The sequence below is a fragment of the Megalobrama amblycephala genome, linkage group LG4 (genome assembly GCF_018812025.1).
Source record: "Megalobrama amblycephala isolate DHTTF-2021 linkage group LG4, ASM1881202v1, whole genome shotgun sequence".
In the NCBI taxonomy this organism is placed as follows: domain Eukaryota; kingdom Metazoa; phylum Chordata; class Actinopteri; order Cypriniformes; family Xenocyprididae; genus Megalobrama; species Megalobrama amblycephala.
The window spans coordinates 28,535,258-28,562,312 of NC_063047.1; the positions used below are offsets into that span (position 1 = coordinate 28,535,258).

The 27,055-nt window shown below is 37.1% G+C and overlaps 1 protein-coding gene across 2 annotated transcripts in view; it reads right to left on the reverse strand.

Annotated features, from left to right (window-relative positions):
* Positions 1-9,451: 9,451 nt before the first annotated feature.
* The window catches only part of LOC125267243 (pikachurin), a 38,766-nt gene continuing 21,162 nt past the window's right edge, over positions 9,452-27,055 (reverse strand). Inside the window, exons 9-25 of one of the 2 annotated variants that reach the window (XM_048188695.1) lie at positions 25,087-25,199; positions 24,519-24,918; positions 22,524-22,624; positions 22,337-22,437; positions 19,771-19,915; positions 19,447-19,636; positions 19,046-19,171; positions 17,495-17,738; positions 17,262-17,373; positions 15,200-15,316; positions 14,769-14,949; positions 14,260-14,283; positions 14,069-14,147; positions 13,818-13,961; positions 13,616-13,699; positions 13,366-13,469; positions 9,452-10,605 (exon numbers count right to left, since the gene is read on the reverse strand). In XM_048188695.1, the coding sequence (XP_048044652.1) occupies positions 10,454-10,605; positions 13,366-13,469; positions 13,616-13,699; positions 13,818-13,961; positions 14,069-14,147; positions 14,260-14,283; positions 14,769-14,949; positions 15,200-15,316; positions 17,262-17,373; positions 17,495-17,738; positions 19,046-19,171; positions 19,447-19,636; positions 19,771-19,915; positions 22,337-22,437; positions 22,524-22,624; positions 24,519-24,918; positions 25,087-25,199 (2,417 nt within the window). In that variant the 3' untranslated portion in view covers positions 9,452-10,453. The remainder of the gene's footprint in view (positions 10,606-13,365; positions 13,470-13,615; positions 13,700-13,817; positions 13,962-14,068; positions 14,148-14,259; positions 14,284-14,768; positions 14,950-15,199; positions 15,317-17,261; positions 17,374-17,494; positions 17,739-19,045; positions 19,172-19,446; positions 19,637-19,770; positions 19,916-22,336; positions 22,438-22,523; positions 22,625-24,518; positions 24,919-25,086; positions 25,200-27,055) is intronic. The other variant, XM_048188696.1, reaches the window with a different exon arrangement.

Sequence of the window (27,055 nt, forward strand, 5' to 3'; positions counted from 1 at the left end):
TCCTGGAATATCAGTAAAGAAGCCCATGATTGCAATAATTGCGTCAATTTATGGAAATGCATCAAGCTTGTTATTTATGCCTTATTCACAATATTCCCAATTTCTAGCACATTTGGCCTATTTTGAACATAAAGGAGAAAACATGAGACTAAAAGAAACAAGACAATGAAATGAGACAGATAGATTACAGTGCTTTCTGTCCGTGTTCATCACGTCTGTAATGGATGTGAGGTCTTTAGTAAACAGGTCAGAGGGTGCGAGTGACAGAAGGAGATTCAGAATGAGAGAGAGTGAATGAGGGCTGGAACATGCACAGCTGGAGAGATTCATGATGCTGAGATCAAAAAACAGCAGGAACGTTTCCTGAGGTCAAACTTCAGAAGTGTGACAAAGCAACCTGATCACAGACATACCAAATACAATGTGTGTGTGTGTGTATGTATGTGTGTATATATATGTATATATATATATATATATATATATATATATATATATATATATATATATATATATATATATATATATATATATATATATATATATATATATATATTACATTTACATTTAGTCATTTAGCAGACGCTTTTATCCAAAGCGACTTACTTACAAATGATAACATTTAATATTTCTATTTAGCTTTAAAAAATTTTGATTTTAGTTTTAGTCATTTTCATACTTCAACTTAAACTTATTTCAGTTCTAATTTTTTTAAAAGTTTAAGTTTTTCATCTAATATACATTGCTCAAAAAAATTAAAGAAACACTTTTTAATCAGAGAACAGCATCAAGTCAGTTAAACTCCTGGGATATTGATCTGGTCAGTTCAGTAGCAGAGGGGGTTGTTAATCAGTTTCAGCTGCTTTGATGTTAATGAAATTAACAAGTGCACTAGATGGGCAACAATGAGACGACCCCCAAAACAGGAATGGTTTTACAGGTGGAGGCCACTGACATTTGTTTCCCTACTCATCTTTTCTGACTGTATTACACTAGTTTTGCATTTGGCTTGTGTCAGTGTCACTACTGGTAGCATGAGGCGATACCTGGACCCTACAGAGGTTGCACAGGCAGTCCAACTCCTCCAGGATGGCACAACATCGTGCCATTGCCAGAAGGTTTGCTGTGTCTCCCAGCACAGTCTCAAGAGCATGGAGGAGATTCCAGGAGACAGGCAGTTACTCTAGGGGAGCTGGACAGTGCTGTAGAAGGTCCTTAACCCATCAGCAGGACCGGTGTCTGCTCCTTTGTGCAAGGAGGAACAGGATGAGCACTGCCAGAGCCCTACAAAATGACCTCCAGCAGGCCACTGGTGTGAATGTCTCTGACCAAACAATCAGAAACTTCATGAGGGTGGCCTGAGGGCCCGACGTCCTCTAGTGGGCCCTGTGCTCACTGTCCGGCACCGTTGAGCTCGAATGGCATTTGCCATTGAACACCAGAATTGGCAGGTCCACCACTGGTGCCCTGTGCTTTTCACAGATGAGAGCTGGTTCACCATGAGCACATGTGACAGACGTGAAAGGGTCTGGAGAAGCCGTGGAGAACATTATGCTGCCTGTAACATTGCTCAGCATGACCGGTTTGTTGGTGGGTCAGTGTTGGTCTGAGGAGGCATATCCATGGAGGACACACAGACGTTTACAGGCTAGACAGTGGCACCCTGTCTGCCATTAGGTACCAGGATGAAATCCTTGGACCCATTGTCAGACCCTACGCTGGGTCCTGGGTTCCTTCTGGTGCACGATGCAGGCAGTTCCTGGAGGATGAAGGAATTTATACCATTGAATGGCCCCCACGCTCACCTGACCTAAATCCAATAGAACATCTCTGGGACATTATGTTTCGGTCCATCCGACGCCGCCAGGTTGCACCTCACTGTCCAGGATTTCAGTGATGCCCTGGTCCAGATCTGGGAGGAAATAACCCAGGACACCATCAGTCGTCTCATTAGGAGCATTCTCCGATGTTTTCAGGCATGCATACAAGCACGTGGGGGCCATACAAACTACTGAGTACTATTTTGAGTTGCTGTAATGAAATTTCAGCAAAATGGACTATCCTGCTACATCATTTTTTCTCTTTGATTTTTGGGGTGTCTTTGAATTCAGTCCTCTGTAGGTTGATAATTTTCATTTCCATCAAACAATGTGGCATCCTTTCATTTCTAACACATTACCCAGTCCATATCAGTATAGAGATCTACTATACTGATCCCCATTGAGATCTGATGTGTTTTCAAAGTGTTCCTTTAATTTTTTTGAGCAGTGTATATATTGTAGGCAAAAAAAAAAAAAAAAAAAAAAAACAGTATATGAAAAGAATAGTATGTCCAAATTCATAGTATTCATAAAACAGTAGACAAAAAGTACCCAGATGACCTCTATGTCTGGTGAGATTCTGAAATGTGCATCCATTGTACACCACTATCCCATGAGGCCGTAGGAGTAGAGTTGTTGTGAATGGCAGTGAAGCAAATGTAGTATGCTGCTTAGACATTTATATTACACACATTCATACTACATAGAACATTATTTTTTTAAGGGTAGCGAACTTATTTAAAAGAAGTACCTACTCAAAATGTATGCAATCTTGGAAGGAGCCTATGTATGCTGATGTGTATGCCATCATATTGGCATTGTCATGTGACCTATGGTGTCAGCTGCATTGTGCTCTGCCATTTATATAGTAATTTATCTCCCTTGGCCTCATGGGAAAGTAAAAATTTCATTGGATGCGCACTTCAGAATCTCAGCAGAAACAGTAGTTCATCAGGGTAATTTTCACCTAATGAATACTAGACATATTTGACATATACTACTAAGAAAGTAGACATATTCAATTTGGGGGAAGAATGTCAGAGACAACTGCATAGCAAGTTCTGCACAGGCAAGAATCTAAAAAATTAATAATAATATTTCAATGACAAGCTTTATTTTATTGTCAACAAGTTTGCCATGTCGTTGCACATTTGACAAATACAAAGCTTTGCTAAAATTTTTAGCACAAAACACACTTTCGACTGTCATCACCTTGTTTTATCCTTCAAAAAGCAAATAAAAAAGCTTAATAGTTCGTCCTAAGAGACCATGTGTGTTGGTCTGCATGTTCTGTTCATCCATCTCTTTAGCAGCGTAATCCAGGCATCACTTCTGTTCTCTCCACGGCAGTCAACGGCACGCTGTGGGATTGAAAGATGTGGGATTATATCTTTCTCCATAATCCTACATCTTAGCTAAAACCTCACTGACAATAACAGCATTACTCTAATTCAGCCGATATGACAACCGTGCTCACAGCAACACGACAGCCTCCAGCAGATTATATTATAGATCAAGGAATCAATCCAACTAACCTGGAACATAAGAGCTTCTAACTAATCTGAGAAATGGGAAAGGATGAGGTCTGCGGGAGCAAAACGCTTATGTGCTCTTAGAAATATTCATGATAAACATGGATGTACACTACCTTTCAAAAGTTTGGGGTCAATATGATTTTTAGTAAGAAATTAAGCTTTTATTCAGCGAGGGTGCATTAAATTGATCAAAAGTGACAGTAAAGACATTTATATTACAGAAGATTTCTATTTCAAATGATGGTGTTCTTTTGAATTTTCTGTTCATCAAAGATTCCTAAAAAATTATAACAGTTTCCACAAAAATATGAAGCAGCACAACTGTTTTCAACGTTAATAATAAGAACTGTTTCTTGAGCAGCAAATCATCATATCAGAATGTGACACTGAAGACTGGAGTAATGATGCTGAACATTCAGCTTTGATCACTATTGCGCCACAGTGAACCAATCTTCAACTAGACTCTTTTAAAGGTCAAAAATTGAATTTACCTCGGTATAGTTGAATAACAAGATTTCAGTACATGGAAAAGACATATGTTGAGTTTCAAACTCCATTGCTTCCTCCTTCTTATATAAATCTCATTTGTTTAAAAGACCTCCGGAAAACAGGAGAATCTCAACATAACACCGACTGTTACGTAAGAGTCGGGATCATTAATATTTACGACCCCAATATTTGCATATGCCAGCCCATGTTCAAGGCATTACACAAGGGCAGCCAGTATTAACGTCTGGATCTGTGCACAGCTGAATCATCAGACTAGGTAAGCAAGCAAGGACAAATAGCGAAAAATGGCAGATGGAGCAATAATAACTGACATGATCCATGATTACATGATATTTTTAGTGATATTTGTAAATTGTCTTTCTAAATGTTTTGTTACCATTGTTTATTACTGTATTCACAGAGACAAGAGAGCCGTCGCTATTTTCATTTTTAAACATGTGCAGTCTGTATAATTCATAAACACAACTTCATTCTTTGTAAATCTCTCCAACAGTGTAGCATTAGCCCGTTAGCCACATAGCATATAGCCTCAAACTCATTCAGAATCAAATGTAAACATCCAAATAAATACTATACTCACAGGAATCGATGCATGCATGCAGCATGAATGATGAACATCTTGTAAAGATCCATTTGAGGGTTATATTAGCTGTGTAAACTTTGTTTATGCACTGTATAACTGCACTTATAGTCGAGAGCTTGGGAGGAGCAGGGAGTGAGAGATTTAAAGGGGCCGCACAGCCTGAATTGGTGCATAGTTAATGATGCCCCAAAATAGGCAGTTAAAAAAATGAATTAAAAAAAAATCTATGGGGTATTTTGAGCTGAAACTTCACAGACACATTCAGGGGACACCTTAGACTTATATTACATTTTGAGAAGACATTCTACGGCACCTTTAATGTAACTGGAGCCCCTAAAGTATGGAAGCTTGTTTCCGCCACTGAATAAAAAATAAACAAGGTAATTGCGAGTTTATATCACGCAATTCAGAACTGCAAGAAGAAAAGTCCGAATTAAACTCGCAATTACGAGGTAAAAAAGTCAGAATTGCAGGTTTATGTCTCGCAATTTTGACTTTAGAACTCGGAATTGCGACTTTATATCACGCAATTCTGAGAAAAAAGTCAGAATTGTGAGATGTAAACTCTCAATTGTGTGAAAAAGTCGCAATTATCCTTTTTTTGTTCTGTGGCAGAAACAAGCCAACACATCGCCAACTACAGGCCTGGCAGCAGAATACAGCATTTTAATAATTTTCTGTGGATCCGTGTGAATGGGGATCGATCGTTTTGACAACATTGTCTAAGTAGTAGGCCTATGTTGAAAGAAAGTATCCCAAAGATACCTGGATGGTCTATTATTTCCAGTTAGAATTCACAGTGCACACTCCAACAGCTATCACAATCCATTGCTCAATGGACGAGGATTCGATTAGAACTACATTCATGAATAAAAAGTGATAAAAACTACAAACATGGCGGATGTGCAAGACCGACGGTTAAGTAGAGAAGAGGTTTGAGTGATTAATAATCAGTATCTAACCTGACGAAAAGATATTTATTCAATGTTATCCCCATTATACTTCATATGCAAACAACATTGTAAACTTATAAAGATACGTTTGGGCATTAACTTTTAAATGCATCATTATGCAAACAAGAGTCTCTGCACGAAAAGACCTACGACTGGCAGATCAACATGCTACAACATTTCTCTCCTATACAATAGGAAATTAAATGAAACTGAACGTGGAGGATTTTAACTGTGACAAGATGATTGACAAGGATGCATGTAACTTGCAACTAGGTCCGTTAAAGACGCAGTTATGAAGAGTTATGTCCCAAATTGGCTGCTACACACTCAAAAGTATGAAGTCTACTTTTTCTTCATAAAAACAGTACATACATTTAGGGTAAGTAGGCGAATTGGGATGCCGAAGACTCATTTAGATGAGTGGAGACCTTTAGGGATCCTGAATCCAGCGTGATGCACAAAAGCAATCTGACGTTTCTATAGCAGTGACACAGACACAGGCAGACGTAAGCCTCTTTAGCCTGTCTTCAACAAATCACCATTCTGTAGCATCATGCTTTGATGTAACGATGATTTAAATGTGGCTGATATAAAATTAAATGTCTATTTAATCAAGAGAATGTTTTGAAGGATGGATTATTGGTGCATGAACTGGACAATGACATTACATCATATAAACACTATGAATGTTCACAATGAAAACGGCAGAAGCAAACAGAGAAAAGTGATCAATGGAGTGCAAGGTGCAAAATCAAAACATTGTTTAAAAAACCGGCCATTGCATACAGAAAATCAGCTTTCAATCAAATTGTAATGTCATTTCCGTAGTCAATTTGAAATTAAATCCCAATCTTTTATCCTTTTTTTTTTCTTTTTTTCGTCTTGAGGGATGGACAGATTTTCTTGGAAAGCATTATTTTGGCATTGGAAATGAATCGTGACTTGGTAAATTCTCTGACTCCACATGGCTGGCGATCTATTCCCCAGTGAAATTAGATAATGTGTAATTTACCATGGCTTTAAACTTTGCTATCAGGGTCATGTTGTAATCTTTTGTTGTCTTGGGATTACTTCTATTTCAGGCCAAGATGAATGGTCATGTAATTTTTTTATCTGGAATGAATAGTTTTGATTACTTGCTGATCCCCTGTTCGGCTTAAACGCTAGCTTCATGTGGAGAAATGTGTCAACCTGGGCAAAGAAAAGAAGAAAAAAAGGTCTTTTTAGGCATAAACATTGAATATCAAAGAACAGTGGCCGGTTGCATAAAGTTAGCCTCTATGTTAAGACTGTGACTTAAGATCTAGTTTGACCAACTAGCAGTTAGTTAGGGCTAATCAGTCTTACTTTTCTGATTCAAATGAGACTGATCTACCTTTTTATGTAACTGACTTTACAAAGTTAGCACCAGTCTTGAAGAAAAAAAATAGATGACTTTAGATTTAAGACTAGTCTAAGCAGTTTATGCAACTGGCCACAGGTGTGTCAACTATCTCACTCTTAAGAAAAGGTTGAATATATGGTTCTTTCAGGTGCTTCATATACTGTATATAGAACCCTTTTAGGGTTTCCCTTTAGTTTTAATTAATTAATATAAACATACATTTTAACTAGTAAATAATTAAATATCCTGTTTCTCCATAGAACCTTTTTGGCATAAAGAGTTCCCCACTGAACCTTTTTTCCTAACACCGTGTCTACACCAGACGTGAGCAGCGCGACACGACACAACAAAAGCAAATAGAACTCATTATAATCAGTGATGCTGTCTACACTGGGTGCGGCGAGGCGCGAAAAATTCCCATCAGTAAACTGATGCCGTGCATACATTTCTGACGTACTTTACATGCTTGTGCTACTTCTGCAAAGAGCTTTCTGTAAAACTGTAAAATAATGTAGACTAAATCAAGCAAAAAATGCCACTAATCGAGATAAATATTTAATTCTAAAGTATATCTAAATATTTTATTCTTTTCTTACAGTTTTCTTACCATTTCTTACAGGAAATTTTGGTCCAAATCACAAATGTTTGAGGTTCGTCCTAGCACAAACCAAACTGTTTATTGCACCACAGTAAACCAATCTTCAACTAGACATGTAACTGGAGCCCCTAAAGTATGGAAGCTTGTTTCCGCCACTGAATAAAAAATAAATAAGATAATTGCGAGTTTATATCACGCAATTCAGAGTTGCGAGAAGAAAAGTCAGAATTATGAGATATAAACTCGCAATTACGAGGTAAAAAAGTCAGAATTGCAGGTTTATATCTCACAATTTTGACTTTAGAACTCGGAATTCTGAGAAAAAAGTCAATGTGTGAAATTAATTGTGTGAAAGTCGCAATTATCCTTTTTTTTTTATTCTGTGGCGGAAACAATCTTCTATGGAAAATTGTTACGACTTTTTATCTCACAATTGCGAGTTTACATCTAAAGTCAGGATTGCGAGATATAAACGCACAATTCTGACTTTACAACTCGCAATTGTGAGTTTATATCACGCAATTCTGAGAAAAAATCTCTCAATTGTGAGATAAAAATCCGCAATTACCTTTTTTATTTAGTGGCGGAAACAAGCTTCCATACTAAAGGGACATGGTGACGGAAAAAAAATTAGATGGAAGGCAAAATTATTTGGCAAAGAACACAACGGTTTTGTGAGCGAATGCAAAGTTTCTCAGGGGAATGCAATATATTTGCGAGAGAACACAAAAGCACTTCCTCCAACCCATATTTTTATCCACCACCATGTCCTCTTAGGGGCTCCGTATGAAACAACACATAACAGTTTTGGCATATAGTATAGGCCTACTTGTGATATTTAAATGTTTACTAACGTGACAAGTGACCATACTTTAATTTAGTCGATGTACATTTGGCCCTGACATAGATGCAGTGGCGCAGTAATACTGATGTAAAGAGTTCACAGGTGACTTCGAATGAGGCTCAACCAATCAGAATTAAGGACTGGAACTATCCGTTTAATAAAATAAATATTAAAACACTGTTTTAATATAATTAAAGGTGCCATCGAACGTTTTTTTACAAGATGTAATATAAGTCTAAGGTGTCCCCTGAATGTGTCTGTGAAGTTGCAGCTCAAAATACCCCATAGATTTTTTTAAATTAATTTTTTTAGAGACCTAATTAGAAATGCGCCGATTCAGGCTGCGGCCCCTTTAATTGCTCGCGCTCTCCACCCCCTCCCGAGCTCTCGACTCTATCATTGCATAATCAAAGTTTACACAGCTAATATAACCCTCAAAATGGATCTTTACAAAGTGTTCATCATGCATGCTGCATGCATACATCGGATTATGTGAGTATTGTATTTATTTGGATGTTTACATTTGATTCTGAATGAGTTTGATAGTGCTCCGTGGCTAACGGCTAATGCTAAACTGTTGGAGAATGAGAATGAAAGAATGAACTGTTGGATAATGAGAATGAAAGAATGAAGTTGTGTTTATGAATTATACAGACTGCAAGTGTTTAATAATGAAAATAACGACGGCTCTCTTGTCACCGTGAATGCAGTAATAAACGAAGGTAACTTTAACCACATTTAACAGTACATTAGCAACATGCTAACGAAACATTTAGAAAGACAATTTACAAATATCACTAAAAATATCATGTTATCATGGATCATGTCAGTTATTATCGCTCCATCTGCCATTTTTCGCTATTGTTCTTGCTTGCTTACCTAGTCTGATGATTCAGCTGTGCACAGATCCAGACGTTAATACTGGCTGCCCTTGTGTAATGCCTTGAACATGGGCTGGCATATGCAAATATTGGGGGCGTACATATTAATGATCCCGACTGTTACGTAACAGTTGGTGTTATGTTGAGATTCGCCTGTTCTTCTGAGGTCTTTTAAACAAATGAGATTTATATAAGAAGGAGGAAGCAATGGAGTTTGAGTGTAGTTTTAAAGACTCCCAATCTACTGTTCTGACTTTCTTTAGAAAAGATTCATAATTTGGCTTCGACAACTCTCTGTAATAGCGTCTGCTATTGACTTTAAAATAAATGTAAAGGTATACCCGTGTAAAATTCAGTGTCTGACATTCTTTTTATTTTATGAATAAAATCAGTAAGTCACATTTTTGATGGCAAAATGATAGGCTTTTAAAACATCAAGGCAGAAAAAATTAAGAGATGCTTTTTTTTTGCAGACATCCATTAACTTAAAGAGCTACAGTAAAAAATAAAGAGCTACAGTAGCTACTAAAGAGTCTTTGGGATTCATAAAAGTTTGTAGCTAGAAGGAAAAGAGAGGCAGAGCCTCCGATACAAAAGAAAAATCACACTTTGTCCTTCCACCACTAGCAGCCTAAAAACTTACAGTGCAAAGATTTACCTCAGAAGAGAGAGAGAGAGAGACATTTACTACTCTACGACAGCCTGACTCTTCAAAAGCTCTATTCATCAGAATGAATCTTCATCTATTAATTCAACAGTCTAAATACTGATACAAAAATGAATGATATAAAAAAACAAACAAACAATAAACAAAAATACAGTTGCTCCAACCATTGCTCTAGAAGAGAATAACGTAAATGCACCTGACTAGGTTTGAACAAGAATTGGTTGCCGATTCATTATCGAGTTGTAGATTTGAAAAAAGCATGTAACTTGTAGCTTTGATTGCAAAAGGAATAAATAACCTCTGAGATCATCCTGCCTTCAAACATCTGCATGCTCACTTACGGAATAAGATTTACTGTGATTCATTTACATGGTTGAAAACCCTTCAGTTAATTCAATGACAGTGCTGAAGCTAAACAAAAACTCCAACTCTGGCTGTTATTGCAGGAGTTGGTGTATAATGGAGAACTCAGAAGAAAACACTTTCATCTTTATCTTCATCACACCAAATGCTTTTCATCAGATGGAGGTTAATGTTTGGGTCTTTAATTATCTTAGTGATATTTGTGAGCGGCTGTTCCTGATATTCTTAAGTTGTGGTGGTTATTTTTGAAGAGTACACATGAATATGTTTTTCTTGGGTCGCAAAAAGTTATTGATGTTCGCGATCTGTTGTTTTCATTCAGTTGGTGCAGGTGTTGATGTTCTTGCCGTCAGCTGCATCATCCACCAGAGACAGATGGTAGTCTGTGGCGAGAGTGAAATGAGAAATGCATCCCACTAAACCTCGCATGTACTGCCTGTTAGTGTGCAATGCGATCTCCTTCATCCCACCTGGAGAGACAGAGTGAAATCAAGATTTGAAATCAAAATCACCAGCAGAATTAGACAAATACCTGCACATACACTGCTGTTCAAAAGTTTGAGTCAGTAAGATTTTTTTGTCTTCTGCTCACCAAGGCTGCATTTATTTGATCAAAAATATAGTAAAACAGTAATATTGTGAAATATTATTATAATTTAAATCTATCAAATCTATTTTAAAATGTAATTTATTCCTGTGATCAAAGCTGAATTTTCAGCACTCTTCAGTGTCACATGATCCTTCAGAAATCATTCTGATATGCTGATTTGCTGCTCAAGAAACATTTCTGATTATTATCAGTATTGAAAACAGTTGTGCTGCTTCATGTTTTTGGGGAAACCATGGTAATTTTTTTTAGGATTCTTTAGAAAGTTCAAAAGAACAGCATTTATTTGAAATACAAATCTTTTGTAACATTATAAATGTCTTTACTGTCATTTTTGATTAATTTAAAGGCACAATATGTAGTTTTTCGCCTCTAGAGGTCGCTTATTCGAAACAAAGGTGTTGTTTTTCAGAATCATGGGAGGTGTTTTCTTCACATCCATAGCCAATGGAAAAGAATCCGATGGGACTTGGGAAGAAATCATATTCATGGATGAGCTAATGTATTAAAGATTTATTAACATTACAGTAGTATGAAGCAGGGTGTGGCTGAGAGCTGTTGGAGTGGAACGAGGCCGCTGGAGATACATTTGTGTGTTGAAAGTTGTTATAATGCTACTCTGCTTTCACTTGGTGGCTGCTATAAGACATTTGTTTCACACTGAATGAAGCTAGATCGATATTAGTCATGGTAAAACATGGTACTCACTAGGGGTGTGCACAAATATTCGAATATTCGTTCTGTAATTAATATTCGAAAAATAAAAATACTATTCGAATTTTACTATGTTGCTTTGCTGGCCGTAAATGCAGTGAATCCATGATAAATCCTAAGCACTAAAACTCGCAGTTATAACTAAATGCACCGGGTGGCGCTGTGGAGCGTGTTTAAAAAGTTTATTTTATTTGATCTTCAAATAATGTTGTCGTCTGCCTCGCAAAGTTTGGAATTACTTAGATGAAAATGATCTTACAAAATGGAATTACTTTTGATCAAATTAATTAATGAAACCGAGTTATCATAATATCAACACCATAATGAGAAAGCAAATGAAATCTAAATACCCGTCGAGTGAGGAAACAGCTGTCCATCACTGCATTCACAACAGGTAAGCACAGCTTGTAAGTTATCCTAGAGTGAGCCAAGATGATAACTTATCTGATAGCAAAATGATTTTGAGACATATGCTTCCTTTAAGTTTCGTCGAGGGAGATATATTTACGAACAGAAAACAAAGTGCTGCTGTTAGAAACTTAGCTTAGCACATAGTTATGTATACTATTATTATCTTTGTGTCTCTGCAACGTCTGTCAGCACGGCTCGTTTTCTGACCCGAGCATGTGGATATTATTGTTTTTCTCAACATGAACATGTGAAACAATATAAACACGATAACCATATACTGACTCGAGTGTATTATGTACGTTTTGTACAATAACTGGCGCTGTCTGCTTTATTAGTGTTTTTCCCGCTCGCGCTGCTTGAGATTAAATGCTTTTGTTCTTAATATTTTCTGTTTACACATATTGTTTAATGCTTTGAACTAAAAGAAAACCTTAAGATATAATGTAAGCTTGTTGTGTATATTGCCTAATCGTAAGCTTGTTCAGAAAAGGTTACAAAATATTGATGAATATAAAACAATAACGTCTTTCTCGTTTAACCTCATTTAAATAAACGAATATTCGAATATTCGTTTTTTTACGAGCCCAAATATTCGAATACAATATTTTGGAAAAATGCCCATCCCTAGTACAAGAAAATGATATTTAAACAATAAGACTTACATAACAATTAGTTTTCTGTCAATTAATGTATCCAAACAGGTCTAAGGACCTGTCTAATAAAACACATAAAATATTAAAGTGTCTTTGGTGTTTCCATGGTTTCTACAAAATAAAACCGGAAATTGAGGGTAACGCAGGTATGATGTCATTGACAGACGACACACGGACACGGTCCGTGTCCTGGTTAAAATTGCTTATTTCTCTGGATTTAAACATTCTTGGAAACATTTGGTATAAAGTACACAAGTCAACAAAATCTATAACATTGTTCTAGTGGTTTTGGGATATTTTCATCCAAAAATCTTACATATTGTGCCTTTAATGCACCCTTGTTGAATAAAAATTAAATTCTTTCAATAAAAACTTTTGTTAGTGTAATTTATGTCATACACAATCTTGCATGGCATTATTATCAGCATTATTAAAGTCACCATGAAATCAAAATTGAAAATTCTTGTTTTTTATGGAATATTGCAGTATTTATTATAAACGATTTATCTGTGCTCATCGCTAGTTTTTTAAAACTCTTGTTCCTCTAAAAATTTTGAATCAAGATATCTTCCCCTCCCTCTTGCAGCGTCATCTCTTCTCTGATGTTGTGTTTACTGGCGTGAGGGCGGAGCAACCTGTCACTCACATGAGATCCACCAATAGCAAACCACAACCATCCAATCAATTCCCCATAGATAAAATTAAGTCCCGCCCTACATTTGTTCTTGTTCGAGAAGCCGTTTCACTCATACATCACAACAGGGAAGAAAATACTATCACAACTTCCTTTTCATGCTGACCGTTTTTAATCTTTATCATTACAATTAACTTGAGTTGCTTCTTACCAATGTAAAGGTCACCGTTGATGTTCAGCTGTCTCATCTTACCAGGAGATCTGCCTGTTTTAGCTCCGTAATCGTCGACAGTTAGTTTACCAGACTGTCCATCCCTTCAAACAGAGACAAAAATAAAGGCTTGGTGAAATATGTAAAGCTATACAGCCCTTTCAAATTCACTCAAATTACTCTACATATGACAATCCATAAAGAAAGACATGCTGAATAATGATTTTAAGCAGTATGGCACACGTCTGACCTGACAGCCTTCACTCTGTGCCATTTGCCATCACTAAATGTGCCATTAATGACCACAGTGGCGGCTCCACTGCCAAGATTATAACTGTAGGGAAAACAAGAGATGTTAGGAGGATGCTTTTAATCCTCTATTCTAAATAGTCTACAAAAATGCATGAAAATCTCATGACTTTAAGCATGAGCCGATATGTCGTTCGTTATACCTGAAAATGAGCGCTCCATCTTGAAGGCCAAGAGACAAGTAGTCACTGTTGGCTCTCATTGGACTGTCCCCCCGCCATAGTAAAAGACCATCTTTGGACGTGCTCTTAAAACGCATAAACATGTTTGTTCTGGAACCCGATACCCTGCGGAGACAGACGCCGTTATATTAGGATGTATGTTTGCAGAGAAACTTCATGTGAAGAATATTGATTTGAGTGCAGTTATAAGTGTAAAAGCAAAAGGACTCTACCTTTTGAGGATATCTCTGTTGTCGTATGTCAGATAACTGCGTCCAGTGAACTGAGGGATCTCAATAGATTCAGTAACAGCTGATACAGCAAAAAACAGAGAGTGCACAGCTCTTTAACGTCCACTAGATGGCAGCATACATCATAATAAATACACTAAGACAGCAGACATCTGAGTGACATAAGCACTTACTGTTTAAGCAATAATTCCCACATTCTGCACAGTGAGAGCACAAAACAGAATAAAAGAAGCTTAAGAAAGATTTTGAAGTGTTATAGAAGAAGTCTGCGAAAAATATCAAAGCAACATCTCAGTCTAAAACCAAACGCAAAATATTGTTTATATACTACAGAAGGAAAGTGTTCAGTTAGTGCTCAGTCCTGCTCCTGGAGATCTGCCTTCCAGCAGAGTTTAACTAATAATATAATGTGAAATAGTATGCAGTATGCAATGCGAAGTAGTCTGCATTTGCATTTTTAAAAAAATCATTTTTATCTATATAGCTTTCATTTATTTTTATTTCAGCTTTACTTTTAGCCATTAATGTAAATGGATGAGTAGTATATACAGTAGGTATTGCATTCTAAAAATATCCCTGCATTAGCGGCTTCAGGTTTGTGTGATTCAGACTGGAGTTAAACTAAAGACCTGGATGGCAGATCTTCAGGAGCACATAGACTTGTGTGTGTGTGTTTTCTCACCTTTCTGACAGTGTTTCCCATCATACCCAAGCGCACAGTCACAGTCGTATCCGTCCCACTTCGGTCTGCATGTTCCCCCATTAGCGCACGGGTTCTCCACACACGGGTGCGCTGCGTTCAACACGTTCACCCCGAAAGCCTGACCTGGATTCAGCTCTATACTGCGGTCATTCAGAGAGATCTGGGTCAGGAGGAAAGACTTTAAATTATTTTACCATTTTCACAGTAGTGAGCAGTCAGATTCTGATGCAGCTTACATTTGAATTGCAGCATTGAACACTAACTAACTACGCATCTTCAGTCTCATACTGAATTAACTGCAGTTGAATTTAAACTAATTAAAAATCATGATTATTTGTTAATGTTGTTATGTGGTTGTCAGGGTGCTTTGGGTGTTTTTCCTATCTTTAACTAGTATCTAACTCCAGTACCTTCTGCACAGTTCCACTGAAGGGTCTCAGGACGCCAGCACTCGTCTTAGTAATATCATAGTTAGGAACTCCTCCGATATAGAGAGGAGAACTACACTTTATCTGTGTAAATGCACCCTAAAAAGAGAAAGAGAAAAAGTATTATTGGTGTTTTGTTGTTATAATATAGAATATAACATACATCTTATATATATATATATATATATATATATATATATATATATATATATATATATATATATATATATATATATATATACACACATACATACATACATACATACAAAATGACCTGAGAAAGCATTCAGATGCCTAGTATTATACATTTATTTCTGATAGAATAGATTTTTTTGACTGATGCACAATAGCCCATACAAAGTGAAAAGTGTTAAAAGGTTTTCAGTCTATCATTAAAGCAAATAAAATAAAACAAAACAAATAAAGGAAAATAAAATACAAAAATGTAGTCCAGTTCGAAATGTGTACATTGGCACTAAATGCGTAAAGGAACATGGATATATTCATTTTAAATCTAAATACATGACCATTCAAACGTTTGGGGTCAGTAATATACTTTTTTGACAGAAACTAATACTTTTAATTCAGAAAGGATGCATTAAATTGATCAAAAGTGGCAGTAAAGAAAATTTATAATGTTACAAAAGATTTCTATTTCAAATAAATGCTGTAGTTTTAAACTTTCTATTCATCAAATAATCATGTGGAAAAAATGTATAACAGTTTCCATATAAAAAAATTAAGCACAGCACAACTGTTTTTAACATTGATAATAATCAGAAATGTTTCTTGAGCAGCAAATCATCATATTGGAATGATTTCTGAAGGATCATGTGACACTGAAGACTGGAGTAATGATGCTGAAAATGCAGCTTTGATCACAGAAATAAATTACATTTTAAAATATATGAAAATAGAAGATTTTAAATTGTAATAATATTTCACAATATCACTGTTTTGCTGTATTTCTGATTAAAGGTGCCCAAGAATGCTTTTTCACAAGATGTAATATAAGTCTAAGGTGTCCCCTGAATGTGTCTGTGAAGTTTCAGCCCAAAATACCCCATAGATTTTTTTTTATTAATTTTTTTAACTGCCTATTTTGGGGCATCATTAACTATGCACTGATTTTGGCAGCGCCGCCCCTTTAAATCGCGTGCTCCCTGCCACACGAGCTCTCGACTATATTACAGTGCATTTACAAAGTTCACACAGCTAATATAACCCTCAAATGAATCTTTACAAGATGTTCGTCATGCATGCTGTATGCATGCTTCGAATTATGTGAGTAAAGTATTTATTTTGATGTTTACGTTTGATTCTGTATGAGTTTGAGGCTATATGCTCTGTGGCTAACGGCTAATGCTACACTGTTGGAGAGATTTATAAAGAATGAAGTTGTGTTTATGAATTATACAGACTGCAAGTGTTTAAAAATGAAAATAGCGACGGCTCTTGTCTCCGTGAATACAGTAAGAAACGATGGTAACTTTAACCACATTTAACAGTACATTAGCAACATGCTAATGAAACATTTAGAAAGACAATTTACAAATATCACTAAAAATATAATGCTATCATGGATCATGTCAGTTATTATTGCTCCATCTGCCATTTTTCACTGTTGTTCTTGCTGGCTTACCTTGTCTGTGCACAGATCCAGACGTTAATACTGCCTTTCCTTGTCTAATGCCTTGAACATGGGCTGGCATATATGCAAATATTGGGGTCGTACATATTAATGATCCCGACTGTTACGTAACAGTCGGTGTTATGTTGAGATCCGCGTGTTTTCCGGAAGTCTTTTAAACAAATGAGATTTATATAAGAAGGAGGAAGCAATGGGGTTTGAAACTCAATGTATGTCTTTTCCATGTACTGAACTCTTGTTATTCAACTATGACAATATAAATTCAATATTTAATTCTAGGGCACCTTTAAATAAATGCTGCTTCGGTAAACATAAGACTTTTAAAAAACTTACCAACCCCAGACTTTTAAATGCTAGTGTATATGATTAAAAATAACATAAAAATCTCTTCACCTCTGCCATGCCTTCCACTGGTCTCTGGTTGTCTACCTGTAGAATGCCATTTTTTGCTGTTCGAGACACACGCAGCTCATGCCACACCTCCATAGCGATGGCCTCTTCACTCCTGTCAACAGAAGCAAAGATATTGTTTCCTGTCCTACACAATATTTAACAAGTGTGGATTCACAGTCATCTACTAAAACGGAAAGAGACTCAAAATGTTATGCATTTCCACTATACTCAACCTGATAACCGTGGCACCCGAGCCGCAGTCGAAGCGAAACTCCACGTATCCGCCCACCAGGCTGACTGACAGGAAGTCACGGCTGGCTGCATCATCGGTGTAGAGCAGCGTGCCGTCGGGATTGGTCGGCTGGAAGGTCACCTCAAACTCCATGAAGGAAAGGTAGTTGTGGGACGGCTGAGGCCAGGGGGCGCTGGCGTACGAGAACATGCTCTCGTTAAACTGCGGTAGAGACAACAGGAAACCTGGAACCAGAAGGATTTTTCTTTGAATTAATATGAAATCAGGTGATGACACATAATAGGGTTGGTTTTGTTTGGTGGTTCAAATTAGCATTTACATATGACATTTATGATATATATGATATGACATATAATTTTGGAACCTGAAACTGTAATTGTGCAATTACTTCTTTCTGACCTAGCCACACTTTTACGGACAAAAGTGTTGAGAAATGTTCAGAGCTTAACTTCATATTGTCTGTATTTATTGTGTATGTAAAAATATTTATCATACTGTCCAGTTACAATTGTACTTATTATTATTACTACTTCATTTGTCATTGTTCATGTGTGTGAACTGTATGTTATGTCTTGTAAGTCATATTATATGTTTATGAACTGTGGTGTTTCAGAGACATTGTGTTTCGTTTCTTCCCTTGTGAAAAAGAAGTGTGCTTAATGGTATTGAATGTGTATATTTTAATAAATTGTACTTGCAGATAATAAAATATTAGTGAAATAAAAGGGCACTTAAGTACTTAAAGAGTACACTTTCATGACTGTTTCTTAACATACTTAAACACACTTAAAACTGCATTTTGTAATAATATATTAAAAGTACATTTTAAATCATGTTTTAATAATATTTAGTCATACTTTAAAGAAGTACAATTATTTTAGTGTGATGACTAATATTAAACCATGTGAAATACTTGATTATAATTTTAACTCTAGTGTGTTACTTAAAATTACATTTAAAGTAAATATATTTTAAATATACTAAATTGCAACTTCATCATTACAGAAGTGTAATATTAAATGTATTTAAATAAATGACGCACAATTTTCAAAAGTAATGGCATTAAAGTACATTTTAGTTACCATAAATGCTTGTACATTCAATACAATACAACGCAGTACACCATATTTCAAAGACAATAGAAGTAATTATGAAATTACATATACAGATGTACTTATGTGGGTCAAAAATGCACTCTAAAGTTCAGATAACTGCATTTAATAATTGAATTTAAACTATAATACAGTTTTAATGCATTATAGTGATGCACTTAATGCAATTAAGTGTCCAAAAACAGTTCAGTTCAGACTTATGTATATTTTTTTTAAAGTATATATTCTTTTTCACAAGGGTTCAGGAGAGAAGAGACAATAAAAACCACTTGACTTGGCTTGACATAAGTTAGTTTATAGCAATCATAAATGTGAGCGTTAAAATGTGAGTGGTGCTTGCACATGCAAAAATCACAACCACAAAGCGTGTGTGTGTGTGTGTGTGTGTGTGTGTGTGTGTGTGTGCGCGTGTGACTCACTCTCCTCACAGAGGAAGCCCTTGTAACCCAGAGGGCACAGGCAGATGAAGCCATCCGCTCGGTTGGCAAAGCAGATTCCTCCATTAGCACAGGTGACCTTCTCACACACACTGTTGCTGCACTCGCCTGAAACACACAGAAGAGAGGAAGATGCTTTGAACACATCCCATACAGTGATCCCAAAAATCACTACTCTACAGATAAAAAGCTTGGGGCCAGTACAAATTAAAGGATAGCAAAATAGCAAAGCAAGTGACATTTATTCGATAGAAAGATAAACACGCATCCTTTTAGCAAAACATTTGACAAAAAGAAGAACCTGTTAGGTTTGAAGATCAGAAAACAATAGATAAGCTCAAGACAAAACTTATTTGGACACTTATAGTCATCCTCAAACTAACCAATGTCTGCTCCACTCAGTGCATTTCCTTTAGGCCAGGGTCGGATGTCGGTGGCTTTACTGTTGACAGTCAGACTCTGCATACAGCCCTGAAACCCGCGATTGGTCCCCACCGCCCTCACCAGCCAATAGGCATTCGGAGCTCCGCCCAAAAACAAAGGCGTGCGGAATGTTATTTTAGTGTACTGACCCTGAGCGAGACAAAGAAAAGAGGTTGTTAGACGCATTTTATAGTCCTGGATGCGGATTGGTCAATACAGTGTATGACACAAAACCAACTGTGTATATCACAGTATGCTGTGTTTGTGTATTAAGGCATGCGTACCTGAGAACGGCCTGATACCGGTGTGTCGTTATCCAATCGTAACCAGCCATTCATGCCGTCTCTAAATATTGTGACAGTGTGCCACTGACCAATCACAATGGAGCTGTCACTCACGATCTGCGCTGCCCCCGTACCACAGTTAAACCTGTGCACATGATAGTCAAGATCAATTACTAATAATCACTAAATCAATGTAAATTCACAGAGAAAACAAAAAGTAAAAAAAGAAATATATACACACACACACACACACACACACACACACACACACAGGTGCTGGTCATATAATTAGAATATCATCAAAAAGTTGATTTATTTTACTAATTCCATTCAAAAAGTGAAACTTGTATATTATATTCATTCATTACACACAGACTGATATATTTCAAATGTTTATTTCTTTTAATTTTGATGATTATAACAACTAAGGAAAATCCTAAATTCAGTATCTCAGAAAATTTGAATATTGTGAAAAGGTTCAATATTGAAGATACCTGGTGCCACACTCTAATCAGCTAATTAACTCAAAACACCTGCAAAGGCCTTTAAATGGTCTCTCAGTCTAGTTCTGTAGGCTACACAATCATGGGGAAGACTGCTGACTTGACAGTTGTCCAAAAGATGACCATTGACACCTTGCACAAGGAGGGCAAGACACAAAAGATCATTGCAAAAGAGGCTGGCTGTTCACAGAGCTCTGTGTCCAAGCACATTAATAGAGAGGCGAAGGGAAGGAAAAGATGTGGTAGAAAAAAAGTGTACAAGCAATAGGGATAACCGCACCCTGGAGAGGATTGTGAAACAAAACCCATTCAAAAATGTGGGGGAGATTCACAAAGAGTGGACTGTAGCTGGAGTCAGTGCTTCAAGAACCACTACGCACAGACGTATGCAAGACATGGGTTTCAGCTGTCGCATTCCTTGTGTCAAGCCGCTCTTGAACAACAGACAGCGTCAGAAGCGTCTCGCCTGGGCTAAAGACAAAAAGGTCCAAAGTCATGTTCTTTGATGAATGTAAATTTTGCATTTCCTTTGGAAATCAGGGTCCCACAGTCTGGAGGAAGAGAGGAGAGGCACACAATCCACGTTGCTTGAGGTCCAGTGTAAAGTTTCCACAGTCAGTGATGGTTTGGGGTGCCATGTCATCTGCTGGTGTTGGTCCACTGTGTTTTCCAAGGTCCAAGGTCAACGCAGCCATATACCAGGAAGTTTACCAGTTCCTGCTGCTGACCAACTTTATGGAGATGCAGATTTCATTTTCCAACAGGACTTGGCACCTGCACACAGTGCCAAAGCTACCAGTACCTGGTTTAAGGACCATGGTATACCTGTTCTTATTTGGCCAGCAAACTCGCCTGACCTTAAAAATCTATGGGGTATTGTGAAGAGGAAGATGCGATATGCCAGACCCAACAACGCAAAAGAGCTGAAGGCCACTATCAGAGCAACCTGGGCTCTCATAACACCTGAGCAGTGCCACAGACTGATCGACTCCATGCCACGCCGCATTGCTGCAGTAATTCAGGCAAAAGGAGCCCCAACTAAGTATTGAGTGCTGTACATGCTCATACTTTTCATGTTCATACTTTTCAGTTTGCCAAGATTTCTAAAAATCCTTTCTTTGTATTGGTCTTAAGTAATATTCTAATTTTCTGAGATACTGAATTTGGGATTTTCCTTAGTTGTCAGTTATAATCATCAAAATTAAAAGAAATAAACATTTGAAATATATCAGTCTGTGTGTAATGAATGAATATAATATACAAGTTTCACTTTTTGAATGGAATTAGTGAAATAAATCAACTTTTTGATGATATTCTAATTATATGACCAGCACCTGTATAGTATTATATATTTTTGTCCAAAAAAGGTGTAAAGGTATAGTTTTAGGAATATATATCAATGGAAAGACCAATCATGATTCGATACAAGCAAATAGTATGAGAACAAAAAAACAAACAATCACAATCCAGTATGTAAATATTAATGTGTGAACTATATATATGACCATAAGGGTCAATTTTTTGAAAGTGAGATTTATACATCATCTGAAAGCTGAATAAATAAGCTTTCCTTTGATGTATGGTTTAGACAATAATTGGCCGAGATACAACTATTTGAAAATCTGGAATCTGAGGGTGCAAAAAAATCTAAATATTGAGAAGATCGCCTTTAAAGTTGTCCAAATGAAGTCCTTAGAAATGCATATCCACTCACAAAAATACATTTTTGATATATTTGCAGTAGGAAATTTACTAAATACCTTCATGGTACATGATCTTTATTTAATATCCTAATGATTTTTGGCATAAAAGAAAAATCGATAATTTTGACCCATTTAATGTATTGTTGGCTATTGCTACAAATATACCTGTGCGACTTATGACTGGTTTTGTGGTCCAGGGTCACACACAGTACAGTAAATACAGAGCACATCTAAGGTGAAAATTAGCTACAAAACAAAGCTTGACTGACATCTGCATAGCTGAAAAGTAATATCAAAAAACTGTGGAGATTCAAGTGTTTGCAAGAGCCATAATTAAGACTCAAATATAATTGGAGATACCTGTAATGTAGTTTTCCCCGTACGAGAGCCAGGGAGGTGAAATCTCCTCGACCATGTTCATTCTCTCCACAGTACAACAGCAATCCATCCTCAGCCTCTGCCTGAGAGGTCAAAGCAGTGATTCATAAGCGTCCGGTCTCAAAAACCTCTCAAACGCTTCAAAGTCTGCCTATATGTGTGATTATACCTTAAACTCCAGGCTGATCTGGAAGCTCTGGTAAGAGTTTTTAAGAGGTTCGAACGTCATGTGAGAGTAGCCATAGAACTTCGGGAAATTTACCGTCAGACCTGTAGGACATGATATGAGATATGAGGTTACATTCGTTTTTGAAATCTTCTTGCATGCACACACCCTCCATATACTGTATTGCATTGATTGGGAGTTTAAAAAGTCAAACACTGTGACTGAAGGTCATGGAAAATGATTTCTTTCAGTCCGTTTGGACAAGCTTTCTGGCTCTGCAGTTTCTTCTGTGACAGAGTTGGGGTTACAGAGCGTTTCATCTCTTGGGCACAAATCCCATAGTTCATTACTGCCATGTTGATGTAGTCACATCCACAAGTGCTAGAACATGACCCTTCGCCCAAGTTTTGTGGCTTTTAGTCCATGTTTATGAGCTTTGAGGTCACCTACAAAAGTACTGTTCAAAAGTTTGGGGTCGGTAATATTGTGAAATATTATTCAAATTTAAACTTTAAATTTAGACTGTTATATGTGGCCGCGATATACATATTTTTTTTTGCTCTGCAGTGTAAGTTTGGAAAAAAATGGAAAGCATAAGTGCTCCCCCTAGAGGCTGAAGGAATATGTGTTATATCTATACATATATATGCCATGTGTAGTCTACTAAAGGCTTTTATTACCCAAACTGTTGTTGTTGTTGTTGTTGTTGTTTTTGACACTCAAAATGAGTTCAGTTCACTAGAAAAGTGAGGTTTCAAGAAATTGCAATTTTCAGCAAAACTCATATATATTGCATTTAAACATATTGAAACTGATATGCAATACTGTGAGAGATGTAGAACAATAAAGCAATATCTTGTCTGTGGAGTCAACTTGGTTTAAAAATGTTATTGTACTCGCTCTGAAAAGGTTAGGCAGAAAGAGAAATGCCAGGGGAATATACAGCAGCACATGCAAACCTCCATTCTCAAAGATTACACACTCCCAAGAGACCTCAGAGAAGACAAGAGAGAGACAGATGGAGGAAAAAAAATGAAATGATAAAGGAAGACAAATTCTTCAAGCATCTGAGAAAGTGTATAGTAGATTTCTAAAGTTGTAGATCTTATTTAATCGAACTAAACTTAAAAAACATCAGGTTGTGTCGTGTCCACAAAGAAAAGAGATGAGTCTAAGCGTATTGCATCATGAAAATCCTTCAGAACATCAATGATTCATTATAAATGACTATCTTCTTAATTTTTTTTTGAATACCACACATAAAATATACTACAAAATAGGTATGAAATCACATCTGTCTCTTTAAAAAGCAGAACAGGCACAGTTCACACTTTTTTTTAGCCAGTCAGCAAACCAGCCAATCAGAAATGCTCTCTGCATGGGTATTTTGCATGTTTAGGTTTGCAAACATGTCCTTAGAGGGCAGGGTGTTAGCTTTTTAGTGGTCTAATTTATTAACATCATTTAATAAGTAAGGGATACCTCCGCTTTGCGCCGGGCAGTTCTTTGCCTCCACATCATGCATTAAAATCGTTTAATGCACAGCTAGCCATGGATTATTCCGCTTATACCATGGTCATTTGCCAGCATTGACAACTTAAAGGGATAGATCACCCAAAAATGAAAATTCTGTCATCATTTACCCACCCTCAAGTTGTTTCAAAACTTTATGAATTTCTTTTTTCGATTGAACACAAAAGAAGATATTTTGAAGAATATGGATAACCAAACATTTGATGGTCCCCATTGATTTACATTAGTAAGGTTACCGACATTCTTCAAAATATCTTCTCAAAATATTTTCATTTTTGTGTGATCTATCCCTTTTAGTCTGGTGGAAGCAAGCAAAATGGTAAAATCACTTACGGCACAATATTTGTGTTGCGAAGCCCCGCCCACAGTGAAATTGCATTGGTAATCTAACAAAATTAAACATCAAATATGTAGTGATTAACATCACACAGCACATTCACTCTTAAACAGACAGAACTAACTAACCTTCTGTGCAGAGTTCTCCTTGGCGGCCGAGGTTACAGTGACATCGAGAGCCGCCAGTATCGTAATCGTTGATGCAGAAGCTGTCAGGAGGGCAGACCGTCTCGTCACATGGTACATCGTAAACTCGGGGTCTTTCCCCTTTCCATGGCGTCAATGACGGACTGGGAGATGGCACAGTAGGAGAAAGCGTAGTAGGAGCGGTGCCTGTCAGTACAGTAGGCGTGGTGGTTGTCCTGGAGGTGGAGCTGGCGACCGTTGTCATGGTTACAGGTGTTGTTGATGTGATATTTTGGGAAGCAGGTGTACGCATCCTAAAAATAACATTTCCGTTACCGGGATTCCCGATGCGGGAGCGTAGCTGAGACCGTCTGCCGCTTTTCTTACTACCAGGAAACTTTATCTGCAAAAAACACAGAGATGAATATCAGAATGATCAAATAACAGCAATTCTGAATGACAAGATGTTGTGTATACAGTTGTATTTTCCAAGTTCTCAAATTTTTCTGTGTGAGTTTTGCCTCTTCCAATGTGGTTTAGGCTTCTTTAAAAACAAAAAAAGTTCACTCACCTCTTCAATGAAGACGTCATAATCTGAGTCATCGGTTTCAAACCCGTCCTCATCTTTACTGTCAGAGTTTGAGATGTAGATGTCATAGTCTCCACTGCCTACATCCACTGAACCTGTTTTTACAGCAGGGTATCATATACTGTCATATGACCTCATAAATATAGTAAGCAGGAAAAAAAAAAAAATCATGATTTCATGCACAGAACACATCTGACTTTCAGATTCAGAAACCATGTTAGAAACAGAGAAAGTTTCTAAGGCTTATTCATGCTGCACACAATAGAGCAACAGTTGGGTTCCAGAAGTAAAAACTCCATTTATTTTCTCCATAGGGAAACTTATTTTGAACAATACCTTTTAAACCTTTAAAGACAGGCCTACTGTGAGACACAAGGTTGTTAATTCATGGTATTTCCTTCAGGCGTCAGCCTGAGTTATTTCATCTTATTTTTAAAATAATCGTATTTAAAGGGATAGTTCACCCAAAAATGAAAATTATATTAATAAAATTATCTGCTTACCCCCAGGGTATCAAAGATGTAGGTGACTTTGTTTCTTCAGTAGAACACAAATGATGATTTTTAACTCCAACCGTCGCTGTCTGTCAGTCGTATAATGCATGGCAATGGAAACTCCATCTATGAGAGTCAAAAAAACATGCACAGACAAATCCAAATTAAACCCTTCGGCTCGTGACGACACATTGATGTCTTAAGACACGAAACGATCGGTTTGTGCGAGAAACCGAACAGTATTTATATCATTTTTTACCTCTAATACACCACTATGTCCAACTGCCTTGAGCGGGCGCACGGCATCCGGTGCGTGAGGTGAGTACTGGTGTAGTTTACGCAAGCGCCGGAAGTGATCTCTCATGTGTATATGTCACTCATTGTATACACAGTGCACAAACGTTGTAGGTACGACGGCTAATCAAAATGGTACTTACTTGCACTTATCCGGATTTTTCAAACCAACTTAAAACTAAAAGATTATGTTCTCTCGTGCGAACTCATTCGGGAGTGGTGACTTTCCACATATTCCCAACTTCTGAGCCTGCTCACCTGAAATTATGGTTGATTGCTCCTCGGCTGGATATCAACACACCCATTAACATACTAAAGTTGTTGAGGGTCTGCAGCGATCATTTTTCCCCTGATGATTTTACATACCCAGGAGAGGACCACGTACGACTTAAACCATCAGCTGTGCCTATGGTTTTTCCACATCCAACTGAGGTATGTGAACAAGATCTTTGTATGTGTCTTTTTTATTTGTAAAGCTGCCCTTACAAAAAGTAACAAAATAAAATGAAGTTTTGATGTAATAAAACCATGTTTTTTAGTGGTTTACTCCCATTTGCATAACAACTGTTGTACTACAGGCACCATGTTTAAACTACGCCAGTCGCGTACACACCTCACGCACCGGATTGCGTGCGCACGCTCAAGGCAGCTGGACATAGTGGCGTATTAGAGGTAAAAAATTATATAAATACTGTTCGGTTTCTCACACAAACCGATCGTTTCGTGTCTTAGGACATCAATGTGTCATCACGAGCCGCAGGGTTTAATTTGGATTTGTCTGTGCATGTTTTCTTGACTCTTATAGATGGAGTTCCCATCTACTGCCATTATACAACTGACAGACAGCGACGGTTGGAGTTAAAAATCATCATTTGTGTTTTACTGAAGAAACAAAGTCACCTACATCTTGGATGCCCTGGGGGTAAGCAGATAAACATCAAATTTTCATTTTTGGGTGAACTATCCCTTTAACAGCAGAATTCCTAGTGAAAAACTACATTTCCCATGATGCTGTACATAAATTACACCAGAGAGTTGAAAAAAGCAACATGCACCAAAATAACTTCAGCTCCGCCCACTCCCATGAAGCACTGCAAATGACGTAATCGAGTCAATCTTTTATTTATATATATATATATATATATATATATATATATATATAT